The 25835-nt window shown below is 41.3% G+C and overlaps 1 protein-coding gene across 2 annotated transcripts in view; it reads right to left on the reverse strand.

The window, feature by feature from the left end:
- ANO6 (anoctamin 6) overlaps positions 1-25835 on the reverse strand; it is a 212063-nt gene that overhangs the window by 115064 nt on the left and 71164 nt on the right. For both annotated transcript variants that reach the window (XM_082422554.1, XM_082422553.1), the window contains one exon: positions 9447-9526. In XM_082422554.1, coding sequence (XP_082278680.1) covers positions 9447-9526 — 80 coding nt within the window. The remainder of the gene's footprint in view (positions 1-9446; positions 9527-25835) is intronic.

Here is a 25835-nt window from a genome sequence, read left to right on the forward strand (position 1 = left end):
GTTGCTCCTGGCCCTGGCTCACATTTCCCTCTCTGTTCCAAGTCCTCCATCAGACGAGAAGCACATCTGCATCCACAGACATGACCAGTGCACCTTGGTCCCTCAGTAAATTGACTCCTTATCTCCAGCGGTCTCCCTTTCATGCATTAACTGCCATGGTCCCGTCCTGGACCTTGTTATCACTTGAAAATCTTCCATTTCAAAGTCACTTACTCAAGAATCCCTCTTTCTGAAGACACCATCATCTTCTCATTTTACAGTAACCTCAGAGGCCCCATGACTTTTTCTAATCAATCTGCAGATCCTCTTTTTCTTCCCTCCCCTCCTTTTTTAAGGTTACACTTCCCAGTTCATCTTTTCAGTAACACTCTTGCCAGAACTCTTTCCATCATGCCCGTCGAGCAAAGCCCCGACTCTGGCTGCAGCCCGCTATGCCCTTTCTCGGTGTCTGAGTGATGCTGGAGAAAGCCACAGCAGGGCAGCTTGGTGTCATTGCAAATTCAGGCTCCTCAGAGCCCCACACGGGCCCTCGCCACTGCCCAGAAAGCCTAGCACTTTTTCTAGGTTTCTCCAGGTCAGCTTGGTCCCCACTGACCAGGTCCCTGACCTGGTCGTGCTCAGTGTTCTCTTCACTCTCAGCAGCTGAGAACTGAAGCTGTCAGATGGGAACTCCCTCAGCTTCTCTCCATCAAGTCCATAAACCAAGAGCATCCGCCCTCCGCACCTGTGCCCGCCTGAGATGCTGCTCCTCCTACCTAACGAGGACTCCTCCACATCTACAAACCATTCCACGGCCTTTTTCAAGGCAGCCCTTTCCTCTGGAGCAGGGGTCCCCGACCCCCGGGCCATGGACCGGTACCAGTCCGCGGCCCATTAGGAACCGGGCCGCACGGCAGGAGGTGAGCAGCGGGTGAGCCGGGGAAGCTTCATCTGCCGCTCCCCGTTGCTCACGTTACCGCCTGAACCATCACCCCCCACCCCGTCCGTGGAAACATGGTCTTCCAAGAAACCAGTCCCTGGGGCCGAAAAGGTTGGGGACCGCTGCTCTAGAGTCACCTGTCCCTCTCACATGGATCCTTCCTACCAACATGTAAATGTGTGCAGGTCTCTCCACTTGACAGAAGGTAATCATCCCTGGCCCTCATATTCTCCTCCAGTTTCCCCTCATTCACTAGCCCTTCAAACTCCTTCCTTGATAGAGAGGTCAGCATTTTCTACTTCCTTTTCTCCTTCTCATTCCATAGTCCACTCTAATCTGGCTTAAAGTAGCATCCTCAGCACTCCTGAGGAGCAGCCCTCTCAGAGGACACCAGTGACCTCAATGCCTTTCCTTTATTCATCTCACTCAGTGCTTGTCAAATGGGGACAATTTTGGTGATGTCTGGAGATGTTTGGTGACCACAGCTGGGGAGAGGGTCCTTTGCATCTCGTGGGTAGAGGCCAGGGATGCTGGTAAATATCCTACAATGCACAGGACAGCCCCCAACAACAAAGAGAAATCCAGGCCAAAACGTCGGTGGTGCCCAGCTTGAGAAATCCTGAGATGATGATCCCCACGCAACACCTGAAACTACTCATCACTTCATCTGCTTCTCAGCTTCTATCCTGTCACTCTCCAGATTGTCCTCCTACCTCTCTGGTGTTCTCCTTCTGCAGCCATCTATTGATTCTTGAGTCATTGCCCCTTATTCCTTGGAGATTTAAGCCTTGGTTCACTGTTACTTCTCCAACACACTACTCCTGACATAATCCTTGGGGCTTTCCTTATCCACATATATAATCCTTCCCACACCCTGTCTGTGCAAATCCACCCTGCCTCAGCCCCGAATTCCACTGCTCACAGCCCAGACCTGGTCTGTACCACTTACTACTCCTCCCTCAGTTATAAACATCTGACGCTCCAACTACCACCTCCTACATATCCAGCTCATGCTTTTCAATACCCCAAACTCCAAAAATTACCAAACCCCACTAGGGTAGAAATCTATTGATCCTATTGCCCCACCTTCCTCATGTCTGTGGTCCTCTACTCTTGCAAACACCCTCCAATTCTCTTACCCTTGTCTTGCTTTGCTGAACTGACCTGGAGAAACCCCAAAACAGGTAAATCAAACTCTGCCTGCTCCACACCTACTCCCCCAAGCTGGACTTAAATGGGAAAAGCAACTAACCTCAAGTGGGCTCTTAGGGCTGCCAGGCAATCATGTTCCATTACCCAGTGCATTCACTCTCAGATGACTGTCTCATACCTGCTCTCTCTTCAGATCTCTTCATCTCTCTTCCTTCCTCAATCTTAGCTAATGGCTTGTTTCCCATTTCATTGATAAATGAGAAGCAATCAAGAAAAAACTTCAACAAGCTCCTACTAGCAGATCTATTGATCTAATTCCACCTGGGTCCTAATACACTGGCTTCCCTCCTACTTCTAAGAATGAACTGTCTCTACAGCTCTAGGTGGATGCCCTCTTCTCCTCCCATAAGGAGATTCCATCCCCTTCTTGCCCTCTCAAGGTCATCATTCCAGAAATTCTTCCCCCTCACTCCTGCATTTTCAAAGTTTCTCTCTCTACTGGACTATTTCCATCACTTTACAAACAACCATTCCTGCCATCTTAAAACTAACTAGATAAATTTTAAAACTCTTTTCAACCTAACGCCCTTGCAGATAATACCCCCTTTCTCTGTATTCTTGTTCAGCAAGAATTTTTGAAAGTGTTATCTAAATGCCAGTATCCAATTCCTCTTCTCCCATTCCATTTTGAATCCTCTCTAATGAGGTTTTGGGTCCCAGCACTCAGCTGAGACCTCTCTTGTCAAGGTCTCTGCCATATTGCTAAATCCAACCTCCCATCCCCATCAGCATCATTTGGGCATTCCTTCCTACTTTATACTTTCTTCCTTTGGCTTCCAGTACTCTCCTTGTTTTCCGCCACCTCACTGGTTCCTCCTTCTCAGTCTCCTCTGCTGATGCTTCCTCCTCTCTCCCTGACCTGTAAACACATGAACCCCCCAGGGCTCAGGCCAGGATTTCTTCCTGATTCATCTCACTCCCTCCCTTGCTGCTCTCCTCCAGTCCCATAGCTTTAAATACTGCTCGTGTGCTGACAACTCCCAGATCTCTAGCTAGACCCTTCTCTTGAACTTGGACTGGATGTCTCAAGCTTGACATACCCAGAACAGAATTTTGATTTTCCTCTGAATAGTCTCCCTTCCAGCTGTTCCTTCCATAGTCTTCCAGGTCAAAAATCTTGGAGTCATCCTTGATTGCTCTTTCTCGCACACCTCACATCTGATCTGTCAAAAAATCCTGTTGGTTCTACCTTCAAATCATACCGAGAATCTGAGTATATCTCACTGCTGCCATAGTTAACACTCAGGACCAAGCCACCACCATCTCTCACTTGGATTCCCGAAAAGCCCAATCGACCTTCCTGCTTCTGCTCTGTTCCACCATAGTGTTCTCGCAATAGCCAGTGATCCTGCTAAAACCAGGTGAGGTCAGGTAAAGTCACCCTTCTGCTCAAAACCCCCCTGTTTATCTTCCCAAGGGTTACCCCTGAGAACTAAAATACTGCCTGCCATATCAGTACACAAAGGTTGTTGCTTCACATTGCAGCCGCCTGGACGGTGAGCGCTGAGGGAGCTCAGGATGGAGACAAACAGGCTGCCCACTGCCAAGTTCATCTAGCAGTCAGCCGCTGCAGCCACCCCCATACGATGCACCTGAGGATACTGGTCCCTAGGTAGCTAAGGTGCATATCAAAGGAGTGATTTCAGTGAGCCCAGACTCTTGCATCTTCCCATACACAGAAAAGCACTAAATTCCTTAACTTGAGATACCTGGTTTTCTTTTCTTAACAGTAATCCTTTGATGTTCTGACTACCTGGTCTTTTGTTGCAAAAACTGCTATATATCCTGGTTTCCCTCCTTGCTTCTTCGGAGCAGTCTCTCAGAGTTATTTGAGATGCTGTCTCCGGGACTTGAAGTCCTAAGAAAGTCCACCAAATAAAATATAACTCTCAACTTTTAGGTTGTGCATTTTTTTCAGACAACACCCTCAAATAACTTCCCAACTCACTCAGAGTAAAACCAAAGTGTTTACAATCGCCCATAAAGTATACTATAAATAGCTACTATTCTCACCACCCTTCATTCTACTCCAGTCACATTGGCCTCCTGTCCCCAAACCTTCCACAAACTCCCACCTCAAGACCTTTGTTCCTGTTGTTCCCTCTGCCTGGAATGCTCTTCATCTGGATTTCCAAATAGTTTGCTCCAGCATCCTTGCTTCAGGTCTTTCCACTTATCACCTTCTCTGAGATTTGCCCTGTACACCTTGTTGAAAACTGTAACCAACTCCCTCTGCAACACACACATATAATCCTTCCTTTATTTTTCTCTGAAGGATTTACCATCATCTGACATGTTGTGTTTTATTTATTTTGTGTTTTATGTTTCCCCTACCAAAATGTAAGCTTCACACGTGCAGGAATGTTTTCTGTTTGTCCGCTATAGTGCTTAAAATAGAAGACATCAAATAAGTATTTGTTGACTGAATTAAGATTTTAACTCTTTCTTCAAAGTCACATCTATTTTCATCTAGTTAAAGACAATCAAATTTGAATTTCAGGAAATCAATTGTATTCTCTATTAAGTAGTATCTTCTCTCAAAAAGGGAGCCAGTTACACAAAATTCCAAATGGCATAAGAACTCTTCTGACCTCCTTCTCTCTGCATAACCACGAGTGCTGAACGAAGGGAACATATTTGCTCCACTTTAATCCTCATCTTCCCGAGTCTCTTTTCCTTTTCTAAATCCTGTGGTTTCTCATCATCTTCCCTGGTTTACCCTGTTGTAATCCTAATATTCCTTTGCCAGCCCAAACTCTATCTTATTACTTACACCAAATTTGGTAGAAGGTAAACAAAGGGAAACATCATCAACTGGCATGAGACAAGAGGCTGTAAGAATCCTCCCGCCTCTAAAAAGCCCGGGGAGTCATAAATAAACCTCAAGTTCTGGAAAAGCCGAAAGAGAGGGTATTATTATCGAGACTTAGATCATAAAATGTAATTCCTTAGCCTTCTCTTTCCTTCCACGTGTTCTCATGTTGACTGCAGCCTGCTTTCTATCCAGCTTGCTGCAAGCAGAGTCACCGTTGCTAGATCAGAGTTCCTCCCCATACCCCATCCTTCACCCCATGTATACTCAGGCAGTCAGACCCATGTGAGTTCCTGGGTCAGTGCCAACAGAGGCAGGGTTTCTAGAAAGAGCCTTGACCACTACCCAACATTTCCCCTTACTAACCCCTCAATCCCCAGGTTTTTTTCTACTCCCTGGGGCTTGGGATCAACCTGGGGTCTGCTGGGACAGTCATGCCTGCTGGGCCCCTGCAGTGACACCTAGATCACCTTTGCTCTTTTTTTATTTATTTTTTAAGTTGTTAGCTATGAGTTTGTTTTTTTTTTTTAATTTATTTACTTATTTATTTATTTTTGGCTGTGTTGGGTCTTCATTTCTGTGCAAGGGCTTTCTCTAGTTGCGGCAAGTGGGGGCCACTCTTCATCGCGGTGCGCGGGCCTCTCACTATCGTGGCCTCTCTCGTTGCGGAGCACAGGCTCCAGACGCGCAGGCTCAGTAGTTGTGGCTCACGGGCCTAGTTGCTCCGCGGCATGTGGGATCCTCCCAGACCAGGGCTCGAACCCGTGTCCCCTGCATTGGCAGGCGGATTCTCAACCACTGCGCCACCAGGGAAGCCCGAGCACCTTTGCTCTTCACTACATCTGGGATTGGGAGCACCAGTGGGAGCCTGGGATGCCCTACATCTGTGCTGCCGTTCTGCAGGACCTCCTTTATGTGCTCCATCACCATGTGGATGGCTCCCCATCCTTGGTTCTAACCAGCTTGCCTAGTGCTGCAGTCTCTACTTCTAGTCTGAACTCCTACAAGTTTATCTGGGTCCCTGGTACTCAGTTCCCAGCCTCACTTTGGTCAATCCCTTTCCTCAGAGTCTGATACCTGTCATCACACACCCCATCTACTTTCAGGGTCCGTGTCCCAAAATGATGGTCACCAATTACATGGTCCCCGAGCATCCGACCATGCCACCGTTTCCTCGACAAGTTCCCTCTTGAACTAACTGCTTTGAAAATTCTAATGTAATGAATTACAGTTCATTGGCACAAGGGCACAGAAAATGTCAGAGACGATATCAATGTCAGAGGAAAAAACCAGCTTGGCGCTGTACACCTTAAACTTACACTGTGCTACATGTCAATTATATCTCAGTAAAACTGGGGAAAAAATGGCATGGGAAAATGTTCAGGATAAAACATTAAGTTAACAAAGCAGGTTATAAAACAGATTTTCATTGTGCTTAAACAAAAAACTGAACCACGACAGAGATGGTTTCCCACCATAGTGAGATAACCAAGGGACTCTCTGTAAGGTCAGCCCTTAGCCAGGTCCCTTTCACCTTGACCCTCACCCACACATGCACCTCACCTCGGAGTGGGTCTATGTCTAGTTTCAACATGTTCCCAGCTCCTCACAAGCTTCGGGGTGGCAAGAACACATGCACCTATGTTCACGTCTTCATTCACCTTTTAACATGTCAGCATGGTTTGGCTAAACTCACCCACTTCGGCCCACAGCGCGGAGCAGACAGTGGGGAGGGGCAACATGTGATCACGGGACAAACTCTGCCCTGCACGGTGGCCGCTGTCTGCAGGCACATGAGGAATTCACAACAGCATTTCTTGACCCGTGATTTATGTAGACTACATGGCAATACTTTGTCTGACTAGTCACACTACAGACACCTGAACTGGGAAGGAAACCTTTAATGTACTTATCATTCCACAACGAGCACTGCTCTCAGGCCTTGTTTCAAACGAAAGAAAAACAAATTCTGAAGGAAACAGACTAATAATGATAAGGATTTTGTCCTCCCTCTTGGCCAAACTATATAAATACATTCTGTTGTACAAAAACACTGGCCTCTTGATCCTTCTAAAATCTGAACTATTTGAGGATAAGGCCTGAGTAAACATGGTCTAGGCCTTGCTTTATTCCAGTTCAACTCAGCAAACTGCGGCTGGACCTTCCGAAATGTCACCCGGAGAAGAACAGAAGACTGATTATCCAGTTCCTTTTATTCTTCTCTCTCTTTTCTGTTTCCAATTTTGCTTTGCCTTTGGGCTCTTTTTTTTTTTGGGCATATACATACTTAATTTATTTTTTATTTTTTATTTTTGGGGCTCTTTTTGCTCCCAGTTTTGTACTGTTGTCCCTGTTTCTAATTTAAGATTTTGGTTTGGATCAACTTGGCTGACTTTGTCCTGGCACGTGCCCAATCTGCCTCCTCCCCAACTGCAGCCACCCATTCTGACCGATGCTGTAACTTTCTGCCTACAAAAGAGGCTTCCCTTAAATATCAGGCCTGAGTCCCCTGAGTCCCCTATTCTCAAGGCAGCTTCTATGCCTCCTGCTTGTTTACCATGGAGACAGTTCGGAAAATACATGTTTACTATGGAACTGGAAGTACATGGGCTATAGTGATGTTGACGAGAAAACACAAGCAGCTATGTATGTGCTACACAAAGATGTGGCAGGCAATGATCATCAGATGTGTGAACATTTATAGAGCACAAGAAAATCACAGATTCCTCCCTGAATATGATATGAACACACAATTAGAGAAAGATAATAGCCAGGACATAGAGATCTGATATCAACCACACAAATAAGGAAACTGTGATTAACAATTTCAGCATCGGGGCTTCCCTGGTGGCGCAGTGGTTAAGAATCCACCTGCGAGTGCAGGGGACACGGGTTCGAGCCCTGGTCCGGGAAGATCCCACATGCCGCGGAGCAACTAAGCCCGCGTGCCACAACTACTGAGCCCATGTGCCACAACTACTGAAGCCCATGCAGCTAGAGGCCCTGCTCCGCAACAAGAGAAGCCACCACAGTGAGAAGCCCGCTCACGGCGACTGGAGAAAGCCCGCGCACAGCAACAAAGACCAAAAGCACCCAAAATAAATAATTAATTAACCTATTTTAAAAAAAAAAAAGCAGTTAGAAAATAACAAAACAGAAAAAGGTCAGCTCCGTGAGTCTGTACCAATATCATACTCAAACGTGAAATATCTGTGTCAATTCTACTTTGGGGCTGTAACGGCAGAAGTCAGAAAAAACACAAAACTGCTCTGTTACTTTAAGATGCAGGAATATTGGCGAGCATTCACAATTTTGCTTCGCTGAAAATCTCATTGAATATAATAGGGAAGTCATTGAATACTATGTCTTTCCATTATATACAAGTGATTTTCACAGTAGGCAATCTGCTAGTACACCACAGGAGTCCCACACTTTGAAATAAAATGGCATTGTGGATAGAGTCTCATGTGCGATCCCTTTTCAGTCCAGAGCCCTGCCTAGTTTCCTTACTCTTCGCTGAATTGAGGGGACAATCCATAAAGACTGTGTGAGAAGAGGGAAAGCACAGAATGAGGTGTTTTTTGTGGGGTTTTTTTGCCGCTATCAATAATATAATTGTGCTCTGCCGATTACTGGAGTGGCGACTATACATCATACTTTGAAAATAAAAAAAAAGATTTTTCCATTGCTAAGTTGGTAGACAAGCCATTTGCAGCAGGGGGCAAAAATCAGTAAATCTAGGTGGATCCTGGCATGCTTTCCTTACACATCTGGTGCAATAACATGGTATAGGAATTAGAGACACACTTCTTCCCATCACCCTCTTCAAATAAGCCTAATATAAAATCTATTTAGTAAGGACATTCTCCACCAGGCATCCTATGTGCTTAATTTTCTTTAAACAAGGCATTAATAAAATCACAGTAGCATCTAATAAGATTTGTAATTCCTCGAGGGTAGGAACCATGGCTAATCTTTAACGAGTCTAATTTAGTGAAAGCACTTAGTTCCCTTCTTAGCAGAAACAACCAGGAGAATATTCCTAGCCCTACAAGATGTATCCATATAGGTTGTGTTACTGAGGCTCCAGAGTGAAACAGGAATTGGACTGGTCAGTGCACCTGGATGTGCTCAGTAAAGACTGGTTTCCAGAGTTATTGACAGCAGAAACTGGTAGCAAGGGTATCAATGAATAAAGGGGGAGTTTCAGACACACAGTGCTATTTTCCTGCAGAACAAGTTCCCATTTGCTATTACAAGCAGTGTGAAGAGTGAGCTTATGGTGCATGATGCCAAAACACTGTAGGTCAGGAACCTGCTCCCCAGAGGACGAGAGCTTTGCACACACAGTCCCAACAGCGAGGCCTGTGCCAGATCTAGAGCCCCTGAAGGCAAGAACTCATTTAAAAACAAAACAAAACAAAACAAAAAGCTCTCTTTCTCCACTTTGTGAGAAACCTCTAGCTAACTGATACAAACTTAAGATTGAGTGGTAGTACTCACAAACTCCGGGGTTCGGAAATCCTGCTGACTTTCCAGTGATCCAAAACGGGAGACAATCGTCTGTTCAAGGTTTTCCAAGACTGAAAAAAAACGAATAAATAAATGAGCATGAACTTTCGTTGGCTCACATACTTTTTTTTTGCTTTTAAGTCAGCAGCATTGGCTTAAACTATTTTTAGCGTCTGTGGCACACTTACAGGTTGACATTATTTAAGGCTTTCGGCTATCAGGACACTCAAAATCTTCAGCAGCTATTTCATCTACTGGACAATGCCACACTTGTAGGATATTAGGTCCTAAAATGCTCTAAGGCTAGATCTACCATGGAAAATCACTTAGCTTCCACATGGAAGGACATGGCGACTAAATGTTATAAAATTCCAGCTCAGGAACACTTTAGCCTATTGATGTTCTTTTTTCTTCCACATGTCAGGGAACTGATGTGGAGTCATTTTAGGGTAGTGATTTTCTGTTTTAAAATCTGTTGACTAGCACTATCTAACAGAAATATACTGGGAGCCAAACAAAATATTCTAGTCGCTACATTAAGAAAGAGTAATAGGTAAAATTATTTTTAGTAGTAAGATTTATTTAACCTGATATACCCAGATTATCATTTCAACATGTGTGTATTCAATATAAAAAATTATTAGTGAACTATTTTACATTTGGGGGGTATTAATTCTCATACTCACAACACATCTCAATTTGGACTAGCCACATTTCAAAAGCTCAGTAACATCATGGGACTAGTGGTTACTGCAATGGACAGCACAGTGTTAGAGGGATAAAGGAGCCAAATCCAGAAGGTGGGTGGTTGTTCTGCAAGATACTAGTCTCCGCTTGTAAACACGTTCCTGACGTGAATAAAAGGGACTGTTCCAGATTAAAAGACACTAAGAGAACAAAACAACCATTTGCAGTGTGTGGTTCTGGGCTGGATCCTGGTTTAAACAGTCCAGATGTAAAAGACTCAGAAACAAATTGTGAAAATTTGAATACTGATGAAGTGTTGGGTTATATTGATATATCGATAAGTATAACCACGTAATTTTGGCCATGTAGAAAAATGTTCTTAGTTAAGTAAACTTACAAAAATAGTCAAATATTATTAAGCATTTAAATAAATTTAAATAAATATTCTCATTTATCAACAGGTCCAGCCTCTTCAACAAATCAATGACATGAAAAAGGTAGACTGTTAAGAGATATAAAGAGCCCTACGGAACAGAACTCCAATGTGTGTTTTTTCCCACGCCACTGAACAATTAATTCAATTCTGACACGATCTACCTGAAGGTAGCATCAGATTCCACAGTTTATGCGTTCAAGACTGCCCCCATTTCAGACGCCAATCGGAAGTCCATGTTGTCACCTGTGCTTCTAACTGGCTATAAATCGGAGGTTCCCACCACCCTCTCCTCAGGCTCAATTAATTTGTTAGAGTGGCTCACAGAACTCAGAGAAACATTGATTACGTTTACCAGTTTAGTATAAAGGATGTTATAAAGCAGGGGTCCCCAACCCCCAGACCACGGACTGGTACCGGTGCCTGGCCTGCTAGGAACCGGGCTGCACAGCAGGAGGTGAGTGGCTGGCAGGTGAGCGAGCCAAGCTTCATCTATATTTACAGCCTCTCCGCATCGCTCACATTACCGCCTGAGCTCCGCCTCCTGTCAGATCAGCGGCGGCATTAGATCCTCATAGGAGTGCAAACCCTACCGTGAACTGCGCATGCGAGGGATCTAGGTTGCACGCTCCTTATGAGAATCTGATGTCTGATGATCTGAGGTGGAGCTGAGGCGGTGATGCTAACGCTGGGGAGCGGTTGCAAACACAGATCATCATTAGCAGAGAGGTCTGACTGCACAGAGACCGTAATAAATCAGTTGCTTGCAGACTCATATCAAAACCCTATCAGTGAGTGGCAAGTGACGATTAAGCTGCATCTTACGGAGTAGACTGGATATAAGCAACACACTTTGGGTGTCACTGTCTCCCATCACCCCCAGATGGGACCATCTAGTTGCAGGAAAACAAGCTCAGGGCTCCCACTGATTCTGCATTATGGCGAGTTGTATAATTATTTCATTATATATTACAATGTAATAATAATAGAAATAAAGCGCACAATAAATGTAATGTGCTTGAATCATCCCGAAACCATCCCCCGCCCCTCCCCCGTCTGGGGAAAAACTGTCTTCCACGAAACCCCCGGTGCCAAAAAGGTTGGGGTCCTCTGTTATAAAGGATACAGATGCACAGCCAGATGAGGAGGTACAGGGGCAAGGTGTGTGGGGAGAGGTGCAGAGATTCCATGCCCTCTCCAGGCGCCCTGCTCTCCCCACATCTCCACGTGTTCACCAACCTGAAGCTCCCCAAACCCTGTCCTTTTGGGTTTTTATGGAGGCTTCATTACAGAGGCATGACTGATGGATGATCAGTGGCCATTGCTAATTGATTCAATTTGCCTCTCTCCCCTACCCCGGGAGTCAGGGGGGGTGGGACTGAAAATTTCTGCCCTCCAATCACTTGGTGGGTTCCCTGAGCAGCCAGCCCCCCTCCTTCCTTTGGTTACCTAGGGGCTGTCCAAGCACCTCATTAACATAACAAAGGGCATCTTTATCCCTCTCATCACTTTGGAAATCCCAAGAGTTTTAAAAAAAAAGGAGCTCTGTGGGAATTCCCTGGAGGTCCAGTGGTTAAGGCTCCACACTCTCACTGCTCCAATCCCTGTTTGGAAAACTAAAATCCCACAAGGTGCGAGGTACAGCCAAAAAATAATAATAATAAAATAAATAAATAAATAAATAAAAAAGGAGCCCTGTGACATGAACCAAGGAAGAACAAATATATATTTCTTATTACAAATCACAATATCACAACAACCATTAGCTATATGTGGTACTCAGCTGGACCCTAACTTGAACAAACAAGCTATAAAGGTTTGCTTTTATCAAAACTAGGGATAGAAGGTTTGTCTGTATTTATCAAAACTAGGTAGATTGAGTATGGAATAAGCATTAAGTTATGGTAAATTACTTTTAATTTTATGAATTGTGATGTTAGCTTTGTAGTGACTTTTTAATTGCATATTAATTTTTTTTTTAATCCATTAGAGGGTTTCGTGAAAGAAGAGACTGGGTTCCTATCAATCCAGAAAAATTCCCTTCAGTGGCCCAAAAGAAAGCTGGGTATGTATAGGTGAGAGTTATGAGATCTCTAAGTGATTGTTTAACAAAACCAAACTATCAGCCAACGACTCAGCTATTTACGTTTGGCACATCACTAAGAAACATCCCAATAATTAGACTAGACTTTAGGTTCACTCAGAATCTTGCCCACTAAACTCCTATCACTGTAAGCCTATGAACTGCAAGAAAATGCCAGTAGAAAAGAACACAGACAAGTGATTCTAATGCTTCTGAAAAACTGAGTTCATCACAGGACCCCTAAATGTGAACCAAAGCAGAAACAGGAAAGAGATGAGGTGAGCCATGGCTTGCAGAGCTGCGACCAGAGCCGAAATTAAGGTACTTTCCCCTGAGAACTCCAGAGGCCAGGGGGCGACAGCAAGTACTACAAAGTCTGTTACATTCAGCAAGTACTGCATAGTCTGTTACGCTCAGGGAATTGCAATAAACTGGCTATTCCAACATCAGAACAACAGTTGTCCAAGATAATTACATTTTTGCAGGCCACCTTTAAAACTTGCTAAAATGTGTTTATACTAGTGGCTGTGAGGGTGGGTTTTCAATTGGTGTTTTGCAGCTTGGTTTACAAGTAAGAAGAAAAGACCTTTTTATAGCAGTAAGATAGATATTGAAGAAATTGTATCTGTGGTGCTTATGATTCACTTTTTTTTTCCTGGCAGAACCAGCAAGTCAGTGAAACATAATACTGCAGGTATTTTTTTTAACGAGTACTGTAAATCTGATGGAGTGACTTGACTTTTGCATCTTATCTGGATTCCTTTATAAAAAGATGCCCAGTTTACCTATTATGTATCTGGGGTCAACAGATGGGACAGAGCTGCTATTGTTGATCTTTTTTTTTTTTTTAATGAAAGGATAAGCTTAAGAAAGTACAAATTTTGCCTAAACACAGAGGAGAAAGAAGATGTACTGCCCAGATGTTCTATCAAATTAAAGGCATCTATGCAGCTTGACAGGATTTGTGAGAGAAAATATAGAACTATTTATAATTTTAGTTATTCTGTTGGTAATGGAAACTAATAGATTCACTGGTTAATGTCAACACAAAGTAGAAACTGTAAATTTGAGTGAATAAAACAGAAATGGCTTAATTGAAACATCATCCAGGTAGAACAAAGCTGCAGCTGTTGCTCTCATTACCTAATACAGTGCTGAGAAGCAAATGATTTATGATGCTAATATGATAATTATACTTCCCTACTGAGGGGCTCCAGTTACTGTTTGATATTCTCATTTCTGGTAATCTAACACAGTTGAAAAAGTTCATTTCTCAGAAAAAATAAAATAGTCAAAATCTAGGTGACACTTTGAGGGCTTTTTATTAAAATAGCTGCAGAATCAGGAAAAAGATTCTAAAAAGGCAAAAATGTTCATTTAATTTTCTTCTTTATATGTCATTTTAAAATGTAATATTTTGAAATGCATTTTTAGTATTGCCATAATCCCTCACTTTATACTACAGAAGTACCACCTTGAATGACACCATGATTAGCTCATTTAATTTTGGCACTTGGAATATAAAAAGCATGTGGGTACCTCTATGTTATCTGTTCATCACAAAGCTGCTGAGAGAACTGAAAACTGTTTATTCGATGAAAAATCTTTGGTCCTGACATGTTGATATAATTTTGTATGGATGCAATGTGAAAGTTCAATTGGAAGTCAGGTTCAACAAACATTCATTGCCTAGCTTATACATATTTTGCACAGTCATTGTGTTCTTAGGCCCTGGGAATACCAAGAAGAACCAGACAAAGTTCCCTCTTCTTGAGGAAAGGAATTTGAGACATGATAAATCCTATTTTGAGGATAATTAGTAAGTGCTAGGCTAGACAGACTAATGGAGTATTGTAGGAATACCAAAGAAAACACTGTATACACATATATCAACTGGTTTACTATAGGCAAAACTCAAATAATTGAGGCTTTGGTCAAAAGAAACTCACTATTTACTTTTCCTAAATTTAATAGTAATGAATCACATAACAATTAGTTTAAAATGAAAGAATAGAAAAAAATATTTTTAAAACTTTATCAATGCAGTTACTATAGTAAGATTAAAGGAATAAAGTCATTGGTGGTACTAGTTCTGACATACATAAAGGCCCCAATAGAAATGTCTAGAAGTCCAGTCACATTAATGGGTTAATAAGAGAACAGTAGAAACCTCACCAGAAAGTTGCAGTTCACATGATTACCTGTCTATCAATTAGAAATGGAAATCATCCCAACTGCAAAATGGAGAGATAACTTCTACAGCAAAGATGACTGAGATTTACCTAAAATGGGCAATAAAAAGAGCCATTATCTACATTTTATAACTTAGATAATCTATTATCCATCAGAAAACACAAAATGACCTCTCGGGAACGTCATGGGTAAGGCCCAAAGACTGCCTGATAAGCAGTGCCCAGCAATAAAAGTAATCAGAATTAGCCATCTACACTATATCTAACTTACAGCATCAGTATGGCAGGTCATTGGGTCCAAATAACATCTTCTTTATGGTGACTGGTTGTGAATGAAATGGTCAGAGGCATAGCAAGTATATGAGAGACAGCAGGTAAAAACAGACCATGGCCTGGTGCAAAGGGCACTGCGCATGGATTAAGGGGATTGGTTGGGTTGATCTGCAACTTAGTTGCATGATCCTGAGCAATGACCTATTCTCAGTTTATTTATCTGAAACTAGTTATAAAATTACTTTCCCTGGTTATCTTACAGGTTGTGCAAAGAATACAAATGACAATTCAAAATCATGTTGAAAAAAAAATAAAACACTATCTAAATATAAATTAAGTTCACGTACATAGAACATAATCATATCATATCGTGATATGAAGAAATGTAAACAGAAATTTCCTGAGGGTGTTATAATATGCCTGGCACTTCTAAAGGTCTGATCTTACTTAATCTTCTTTGTATCCTCGTTTTCACACATGATGAAAAATTGGATATCATTAGTTGCCTGAAGTCAACCACTAGAAGTGATACAATGGCAATCTGAATCTGTCTGATTCCAAAACTGGACATCGTTTTGAATTCACTAATGTCTCCTAAGCTGCTCTAAATAATTCCAAGGGGTCCCCTGATGCTAAATATAACTTGGTAAGGAATTAAAATAGCACTGTAAGTCAGAAAAGTGTTAACAATAGACTAACACATCTTGAAAAACAGATAATGAAAAATAACGCAGTGAAATTTCTTGGTATAGTATTCACAATTAGAAGAATTAATGGAAAAGCTCCACAAAATAAACAAACAAATACAATATTCTGACAAGTGGCTAAAGATATTCACATGCCAAGGATGGAGCTAGGTGATATGAGTACAAATACCAAGATGAAGAGGGTATAGAAACTGTCCTCAGGAATCCCATGATCTAGTGAATGTACAATTAAAGAAATGTTAAAAGAATGGCCCATATTGCCTTAGGAATGAAGATATGTTCACATATCCAGATTGGGCAGGATGTCTAGTGATCTGCCAGGCAGTCCTATTATCTATACCTATACCTTTCTTCTCCCACTGGACTAGAAATCTCTGAAAACTGGATCTCAGCATATATCTAATGTTTAACCTGAATATCAGCACTCACCAGCCACTATTTTTAAAGCAACCACACACTTGGACCACCATTTCCTGTCACTCTGTAATTTCCAGATATCATGTGGGCCTGCCCAGTCTCACTCCCCACACCACCTAAGGCTAAGCCTATACCCCACATGTCGCATCATCCTATGGTATCATATTTGGTCTCCAGGTTCCAGTGTCTCTTTCTCTGGCTTCAGTTTTACAGGATCCACTGTAGTTTGGTGATGGGAAGGGAAAAATCAATTTTCCCTATTACCCAAAGGCTGTAAACTTAAAGATTATAGGCCCTTTAATATTAAATGCGATTCTAAAATGGGTCCAAAGAGTCATTATTAATGAAAATAAAGTTAAGAATGAAATATAAAACACAAAGACAGGAGAGTTCCTTTCAAGGTTAAGACGGCTGTGTTTTACTACCCAGGGCAGTGGACTTGATTCATAAGACCTCTACACAGTATAACCCTGTGGCTTCAGGCACATCACTCAACCCTAAGTCTCAGTTTCCTCATCATTAAAATGTGGATTATAATACCTACATCAGGAAGTGGAGAATAAATTAACTGACACATATATAAAAGTGACTCGAAGACTGTTAAGTACTGTATAACGATTGGGTACTTTTTTTTAAAACTTCATTCCTTATAAATTTTGGCATCCTTTACCTTGTTAGGCACCCATTTTTCCCTCTGACTTTTTACCTTGACTATCCCTACCATTCATTCCTTTTATAAGAAAATGAATTTAAACATAGAAAAAGATAACATTAATTCAGCAAATATTTTTGAATGACCTCAGTGGCCTAAGCACTGTTGGCTGCTACTTTCAATGAAAAGAAATGTGAATCAGGAAATGTTCCTTCACTTTTCTGAATCTGGATGGATCAGTCTCTTACCACAGCTTGCTACTGACATATAAACTAAACTGTGGCATTCTCCTATAATCATTCCGGGAATGCAAATTCCAAATTGAATTTGATGGTTTCTTTTAGCGTTCTCTGTTTTTCCCATCTTCAGAAATACAAAAGTGTGCTCTCTCTCTCATATTTCTGGAAGTGAAAAAAATAGCTAAAGTGGGAAGAAGGAAAAAAGCACTCATGAATATGTCAAATTTGTTAGGGTAAGAACATTTTCTTTCTTTCTTTTTTTTTTTTGGACTCATGACTAGGACCCAGTACTACCCTTCAAGTAATTTAGAATATAAATATTTTCCCTACATTATGGTGAAAACTGCCTTGTTTCAAAGGTGCCTCCTGTTGTATCTGCCTTCTTGATTAATGTATTAGCATTGATTCAACCACCTAAACTACAGCTGGGGCCATTTTTGACTTTTCTCTTTCCCCCACTCTTGGTATTTGGTCAGTCACCAAGTTTTATCCTTTTTATATTCAATCTTATCCTTAGTACATTCTATCTGGAATGCACCTCCCCTCACCACCATTTCACCCTTTCTTTAAATTTTTTTTTCAATGTCACCATTTACATACCAGGTTAAGTTAGTTGCCTCAACCTCACATTCTTACAGCACTTTGCAGGTCTAGTAAAACCTGTCATATCACTATGAAAGGTGTCCAAACACTGAACTGTTGCATTATTAGTTATTAAAATATAGTATTTTCAGTTGGTCTTCTGGTTAGAGTGTGGAAAAGAGAGAAATAAAAATTAGTGATTATTATAAATAAATTTGCAGCTTATATTGAACAGAGTCCCAAATAATCACATAGTAGTTACTCTCTCACAAACTGGTCACCTCCAAGAAGATAAAATCTGGGGAAAATATACATGTCCATCCCCTTTATCACACTGTATGGTCATGACTTGCTTTTCTTCTCCACTTGGTCCCGGAGCTCCTAGAGGACAAGTCACTGTCTTAATCTATTCTGTTTCCTCAGAACCTGAAGTAATACCTAGCATATTATGGATGCTTCATACGTGAGTGAATAAATGATGGAATGAACTATAAATGCTTTGTCACTCTAGAAAAGTTACTAGTGCTCCATTCCTCAGAATGAATTTAATTCCCTATGTAATAATAAGAGAGTTTTTATATTTCCGGAAATATATTGCATTGGGCCACACTGGGATATATCCACACACAAAACAGGCCAATAGTAGAGTGTCCCTTCAAGATAATAGTCTTCAAATGCTTGGACAACATTTACAAAAAGGAGAGGCTCTGCTTCCCCCCCACCCTGCCCACTGCTCCAGCAACGCATCAGGCAGGAACATTTCCTACCTGCAGCACCGAAGACTTCACAGCAGGAGGAAAGGGGGACAGTTCGGTGAGTCCCTTGGGCATCTCACCCTCCCAGCCCGACCCCAAGTGGCAACTCTAAGGATTTCTGCCATCCACAAATAACAATACTATCCCCGAGAAGAGCTCCAGTGAACACAATTTTCTCCATCTTGTTACATTCCCCGTGATGTTTAGGGCTGTTCTGGCTCCTCTTACTAGCCTTTCCCTATTCCCACAACCTTCCCTCAATAATTCAGCTCCAAAAATATCCCTGGAAGTTAAACATGTCTCTTTTTGAACTCACATTATTCACTCTCATATACCAACCACATTAGCTAATACTTTTATAGAAAAGCACAATACATATCACAAACCTACCAGATTCTAACTGAATTCATTAGTTTCTTTTCATCTACAAAAGTTTTTATTATAGTAACATATATAAATCATAAAAGTTGACATTTAAATCATTCTTAAGTGTACAATTTGGTGGCATTAATTCTGTTCACAATGTTGTACAACCATAACCACTGTTTCCAAAACTTTTCTTTTTTTTAAATCACCCCAGAGACTCTGTAACCATTAAGCAATAACTCCTCATTTCCTCCTCCTGCTAGTTCATAGTAACCTCTAATCTACTTTCGGTCTCTATGAATTTGCCTAGTCTAGATATTTCATATAAATGGAGTCACATACTATTTATCCTTTTGTTTCACTTGGCATAATGATGTCAAGGTTCATCCATGTTGTACTGTGTATCAGAACTTCATTCCTTTTTCTGGCTGAATAACACTCCATTGTATGAATATACCACATTTTGTTTATCCATTCCTCTGTTGATGAACACTTGGATTGTTTCCACCTTTTGGCTATTGTGAATAATACTGCAGTGAACAATGGTATATACGTAACTGTTTTAGAGTCTCTGTTTTCAATGCTTCTGTGTATATACCTAGTAGTGGAATTGCTGAGTCATGCAGGATTTTGACGTTTAGCCTTTTGAGGAACCACCAAATTGTTTTCCACAGTGGCTGCACCATTTTACACTCCCATTGGCAATGTATGAGTGTGTCAATTTCTCCATATCTTCGCCAATGCTTGTAATTTTCTGTTTTTTAAAAATTCTAGCCATCCTAGTAGGTGTGAAATGATGTTGTGGTTTTGATTTGCATCTCCCTAATGACAAATGATGTTGAGCATGTGCTACTGACCATTTGCAGATCTTCTTTGGAGAAAGGTCTACTCAAGTCCTTTGCTCATTTTTTACCTGGATCGTTTGTCTTTTTGTTGAGTTGTAGGAGTTCTTTAGTATTCTGGATATTAAAGCCTTATCAGATATATTATTTCCTAATGTTTCTCCCACTGTTATTCTTTTCACTTTCTTGATAATATCCTTTGTTGCACTAAAGTTTTTATTTTGATAAAGTCCAATTTATCTATTTTGTTTTTGTTGTCCATACTTTTGGTGTTATATCTAAGAATCCACTGCCAAATCCAAGGTCATAAAGGTTTACCTCTATGTTCTCCTAACAGTTTTATGGTTTTGGCTCTCATATCTAGGTTTTTGACCCATTTTGAGTTAACTTTTATATGTGATGTGAGGCTGGGGTCCAACTGCATTCTTTTGGCATATGGAAATCCAGCCGTCAAAACAACATTTATTAAAAAGCCTCTTCTTTCCACATTGAGTGTACTTGGCAACTTTTTCAAAAATCAATTGGCCATTTCTGGCCAGTTTCTGAACTCTCAGTTCTATTCTGTTGGTCTATATGTTTATCCATGTGCTAGTATCACACACTTTTGATTACTGTAGTAGCTCTCTGGTAAGTTTTGAAATCAGTAAAAGTAAATCCTCCAATTTTGTTCTTTTTCAAAATTGTTTTGGCAATTCGGGGCCCCCTGCAATTCCACATGAACTTGAGTCAGCTTTTTCAATTCTGCAACCTTTACCATTTTAACAAACATATTTTTAAAATTTTAGATTTAATAACATGAACAATAATCAATCTTAAAACTGAAGACTAATTTTTATTTAATTTTACCAATTTGGTATTGTTTTTTAAAAACTTGGCTAAGAGAGTTGATGTTCTATAAAGGACAAATGGTATTAATTATAGAAGTACGTTCCAACAACATCTTGCAACGCTATCGCTATCACTCAGCAGTCCAACTGGTTCAAGTCTCTTAAGACCCCCCGAGTTCCCAGTGGAACACCACCCTGAGTTTGAAGTTGGCTATGGCTCAGCTGAAACTTGGTCCTAGTCACTGATCTGTCAGTTTCCAGATTATAGTGATTATACATATCCTGGGGATGAAAGACGACACCACACTTAAATTTCTATTGTCTTTAAACTCAAGGCCAGAGTAGGCCTGATTTCACAATCAGTTTTTAAAGCCTAGGAGGGATGGGAACATAGAAATACAAGGAGAAAAACACTATAGGTCCACATTCCCTTATCCAAAACCTTTGATGCCAAAATGTTTGTGTTTCAGAATTCAGAACTTTTCAGAATTCAAAAAGAAAATAATTCTTATCTGTATATATTGTGTATTACTATGCACCCTCAGTGGGGTCTGGGACAGTACCTCTTACTCAACCATGGTCATGTTTTGCAGCCAAAAATGTGAACACTCTCAGTGGGATGAATAAAAAATATAAGTAGTCTCATGTTGGTTGAGGTCATGTTTTTTTCATCAGATCTGTCCCGTTTTGTAACATGAATTACCAAAAAATATTTTTTCTAGCACTTTTTGGATTTTTGAGTTGTGAGTAAGGATTCGTGAAAGTTTAACTACTAAGAATGTATTTAGCACACAATAACAGGAAAACTCTATTACAGCAGCTTGTCATATATACACAGAGCAAAAAGCTTGAGATTGCCTTAGAATGCAAGACTAAGAAGGAGGGACCCCTAGACTTCTATCTCTTCTCAACATCTCACAAGCTGAGTGTTTAGCAAACCAGTAATCAACTACAAAATAAACTCTAACCTAGAAAGTGAACCCTAAATTTGCATAAAAGGAAAACCAGAATTGATATATCATTTTTAATTATCAAATTGACAGAAAATAGTTATTAATACCTAATATTAGCAAAGATGCAGGGAACACGTACAGATATTGCCAGTGTCAGGTTGTGTAAGTTCCTGGGTAGCAATTTGACAAACGTAGCAAAAGTTTTAATATTAGTCATACCCTTTGAATTTATAATTCTATTTCTAGGGAACAATACTTGCTTTCTTAAATCAACTAGGATACAGCTATATGATAGTACGTACTGCAATTATTTGAATTAATTTTGTAGGGAATATTCATGACAAGGAAAATTTTAACAGTGTGTTTTAATGTGGAAAAGTAGATTATAAAACTAGATTATAGTATATACCCAAAATAACTGAAAACAGGAACTCAAATATTTGTCTACCTATGTTCATAGCAGCATTATTCACAATAGCCAAGAGGTAGGAGCCATACAAGTGTTCATCTACGGATGAATGGATAAACAAAACATACAATGGAATATTACTTAGCCTTAGAAAGCAAATTCTGACACCTGACAACATGGATGAATCCTAAGGACATTATGCTAAGTGAAATCAGCCAGTCATAAAAGGCCAAATACTATATGAGTCCACTTACATGAGGTCCCTGCGTAGTCAAATTCAGAGAGACAGAAAGTAGAATGGTGGCTGCTGGAGGCTGGGGGTGGGAGGAATGGGGAGTCATTGTTTAATGGGTGCAGAGTTTCAGTTTTGCAAGATGAACAAGTTCTGGAGATGGATAGAGATGATGGCAGCACAACAATGTGAGTGTATTTTATGCCACTGAACCATACACTTAAAAACGGTTACAAAATGGTAAACTTTAGGTTATATGTCTTTTACCACAATGAGAAAAAAAAGGGTAGCTTTAAAAAGTCTGCTAACAATGGTGGATAAGGCAGTACCAGGCAGCAGGGGCTGGGGGTTCTTAGATGAGCAGAAACAAGGTCTGTGTCATGCTCTACCCTCCTTAGTAGAAACCTCTCTGAAGTCCATAACCCCCATTGGTGCCGGTGAGTGTGGAGGGCTCTTGTGGTGCTCGGGCTTTTATCACCTTGCCTGTATTTTAATTCTCCCCTTTGCCATGAGCCATTTTCCAATAAACTGAAGAGGATATAAAACAAACCAAAAAACCCTATATATACTGCATGATTTAAAATTTGTGTGGAGGTAAAAATAAACTTAAGCAAAAGATAATGGGTGGCAGAATATCAAGTGTTTTTATTTTAACGCTTGTCTATGTTTTTCAAATGTTCTACAGTGAACATATACAAAACATGAACATGTCAAGAAACATCTCAGTCTTAACATGCTCAAACCAAAGTTCTTGACTTCTCCCCTGCACTCTGCCTTCTCCCCCTCCAAAAAGACTTGCTATGCCCCAGGTCTTCCCCACCTGGGTAAGTGGCCCCCAAATCCACCAAATCAATCAGACCAAAATTGTTGGGACTGTCCCTGACCCCTTCCCCTCATACCTCCACATTCAGTTCCTCAATAAATCCCGTCAGTTGAATTTTCAAAATCTACCCAGAAACCAGCTACTTCTCACCATTCCCATAGGGCCTAGATAATAACAGATAATACTTAGAGTGCTTAATATGCTCCAGTGCCTGTTTCATAGCTAAATTCTTTTTATATATGAACCCATCTCATCCTCACAACTGCCCTATAAGGTAAAGATAAGTACTGTAGTTTCCTTTATACCACTGATGAAGAGGCACAGAGAAGCCAAGTATTTTGCCCAAGATCACACAGCTCATGAGCAGGAGAATCCAAATTTGAACCCAGGAGCCCATAGGCTATGCTCGTACCTACTATATTACACTGGCCTTGGGTAGCTTGCTCTCTTGCAATATTCAAGTCTCTGTTCAATATCCCAGCCTCGGAGATACTGCTCCTCAAATCCGAACTTACACAGTCCCAGAGCAGAGCCCCTGTTCTCTGTCACCTTGCCCTGCTGTACTTTCCTTTAGCATGTAACTAATAATTACTTACTCATATATTATGTGAGTTCTATGTGGGCAGAGATTTTGCCTTGTTTGTAGCTGAATCCCAAACACCTTGGATAGTTCCTGGGCCAAGGCAGGCACTCTGCAATTCTCTGCTGAATGGCCAAATGGCTGCCTGACTTCTCGAAGGCTGGCTGCTGGAGTCGGACAGACCTGAATTCAGACCCCAGACCCATCACTTCCTAACTCTGCGACCTTAGGCAGCTTATTCAACCTTTCTCTGCCTCAGAGTCTACACTGAAAAATGGGGCTGATCGTACTTCCTCTTGGGGTTGTTTGCAAGAAGAGATGGTCTGTGGCATGTAAAGTGTTCAGCACGGTACCTGAACATAGTAAACACAAGGTAAGTATTAGCCATAAGCATTACAGAGTGAGAGGGAAAAAAATGTTACTTTTGAACCTTCCTGAAGCTCTTTTCAATTTCTAAAACGGAGTATAGCCTTTGGAGTATGTCAAGAAATAAAAATGCTGACAGCAGTCTATTACATGTTCCGTTGTATCAAAAATTAGGAAAGTGTATGTAAATTCAGTCTAATACTGAAAATGAAGAAAACTCAAGAAATGTAAATCCCATTTTTATGCATCCTCTACTGTATTAATATTTAGATATTTCTAACTCATGCCCATTGCTTAAATTTTGAACGTGTGGATACATTTTTCAAGCCATCAGTTAAATAAAGGACTGAGACAACAAAAATTCCTTCCAAATGAATCAGTTTTAAATGGTTCAGGATATTATCTTAGGCTACATAGAACTGAATGCCTACACCGTGAAAGTGATTTAAATTCCCATTCGAACAGCCCATCGTGCTGCCACTGTGGGATGAGAAAACGGGAAAACGGGATGAGAAAATAAAGGGCGATCCCAGCCTCCTCCTCCTCCTCCTTCACCTTTCAATAGCCCAGTAGCCTCGGGGGACTGCTCAGAAGTGGGGCACCCAGACCGTGTCCCCAGTCCCAGTCATTCCCTTCTGCTAAAAGAGTGGCAAGGGTCATGTGCTATTAATAGGTGGCTGTTTGAGGGAAGCTCAGATTTTGGATGTGAAGGGGGAAATCATAGCATGAAGCATCTGGCCCTGTGCCCCAGGGCGCTGATCTCTTTCTACAGGACTGCAGCCCTCGTGACAAGTGTCCCTCTAAGACGGTCCCAGGGATGTGGACGACTCCAAACCATTATTCTTAGTCTTCTGAGCACAGAGTTTCTTAGCTGTGAATATAATGCTTTAGAAGGTTTGAACCCATGCTATTCGCTCCACAGAAAAATAACCAGCTCTTCATGTCTCATCTTTCATTACGCTCTGACTGTGTAACTTGAAATACTAGTTCAGTTGGCAGCTAGTAAGGACCTCCTACTACTCTCCCCAGCAGATGGGGGGTGGGGGGGCACGGTGACAGAGGAGGCAGGCAGATCCAAGCAGGAACATTCCATCCCAATTTGGGAGCTCTTTTAATGGGTTAGAAAGCCATTTCTTTTGGAATTCCATCAGGGACTTCAGTCATGTGATTATCCTCCAGCTGGCCAGAGGCAGCTAAGGCAGTTCAGGCATTTCTACTCTAGAAAATACCACAAAGTCGTTCTTAAATTGAGATTTCCAAAATAAAACAGATCATCTGAACCTAGCGAAATCACGTTAGAGAGGCAAAGTATTTAACTTTTCTCAAAATATTAAAAAAATTTAACGTGCTAATTGCAGAAATCATAGTACAAATGACTGCCTCTCCCTAGGCAGTGAAAAATAATCCTGAGACTGGTTCCAGGATCAGATGTCTTAAGTTACTGGTCCTCTGTCAGTTTATCTCATGCCTGCTTTTGTCCTGGTCCTTCCTGCCCCTGTACCAAGTTTATGTAAATATAAGTTTATATAAGTTTATTATTTCACACAAAATAACACCTATTATTGGGACTTCCCTGGTGGCGCAGTGGTTAAGAATCCGCCTGCCAATGCAGGGGACACGGGTTCGAGCCCTGGTCCGGGAAGATCCCACATGCCGTGGAGCAGCTAAGCACGTGCGCCACAACTACTGAGCCTGTGCTCTAGAGCCCGCGAGCCACAACTACTGAGCCCGCGTGCCACAACTACTGAAGCCCGCAGGCCTAAAGCCTGTGCTCTGCAACAAAAGAAGCCACCGCAGTGAGAAGCCCGTGCACCGCAATGAAGAGTAGCCCCCGCTCGCCGCAACTAGAGAAAGCCTGTGCGCAGCAACAAAGACCCAGTGCAGCCAAAAATAAATAAATAAATAAATAAATAATTTTTTTTAAATAATAATAATACCTATCATTTATTTAGCATGCAATGT

The sequence above is a fragment of the Balaenoptera physalus genome, assembly GCF_965194825.1.
Source record: "Balaenoptera physalus genome assembly, chromosome: 13".
NCBI classification, from domain to species: domain Eukaryota; kingdom Metazoa; phylum Chordata; class Mammalia; order Artiodactyla; family Balaenopteridae; genus Balaenoptera; species Balaenoptera physalus.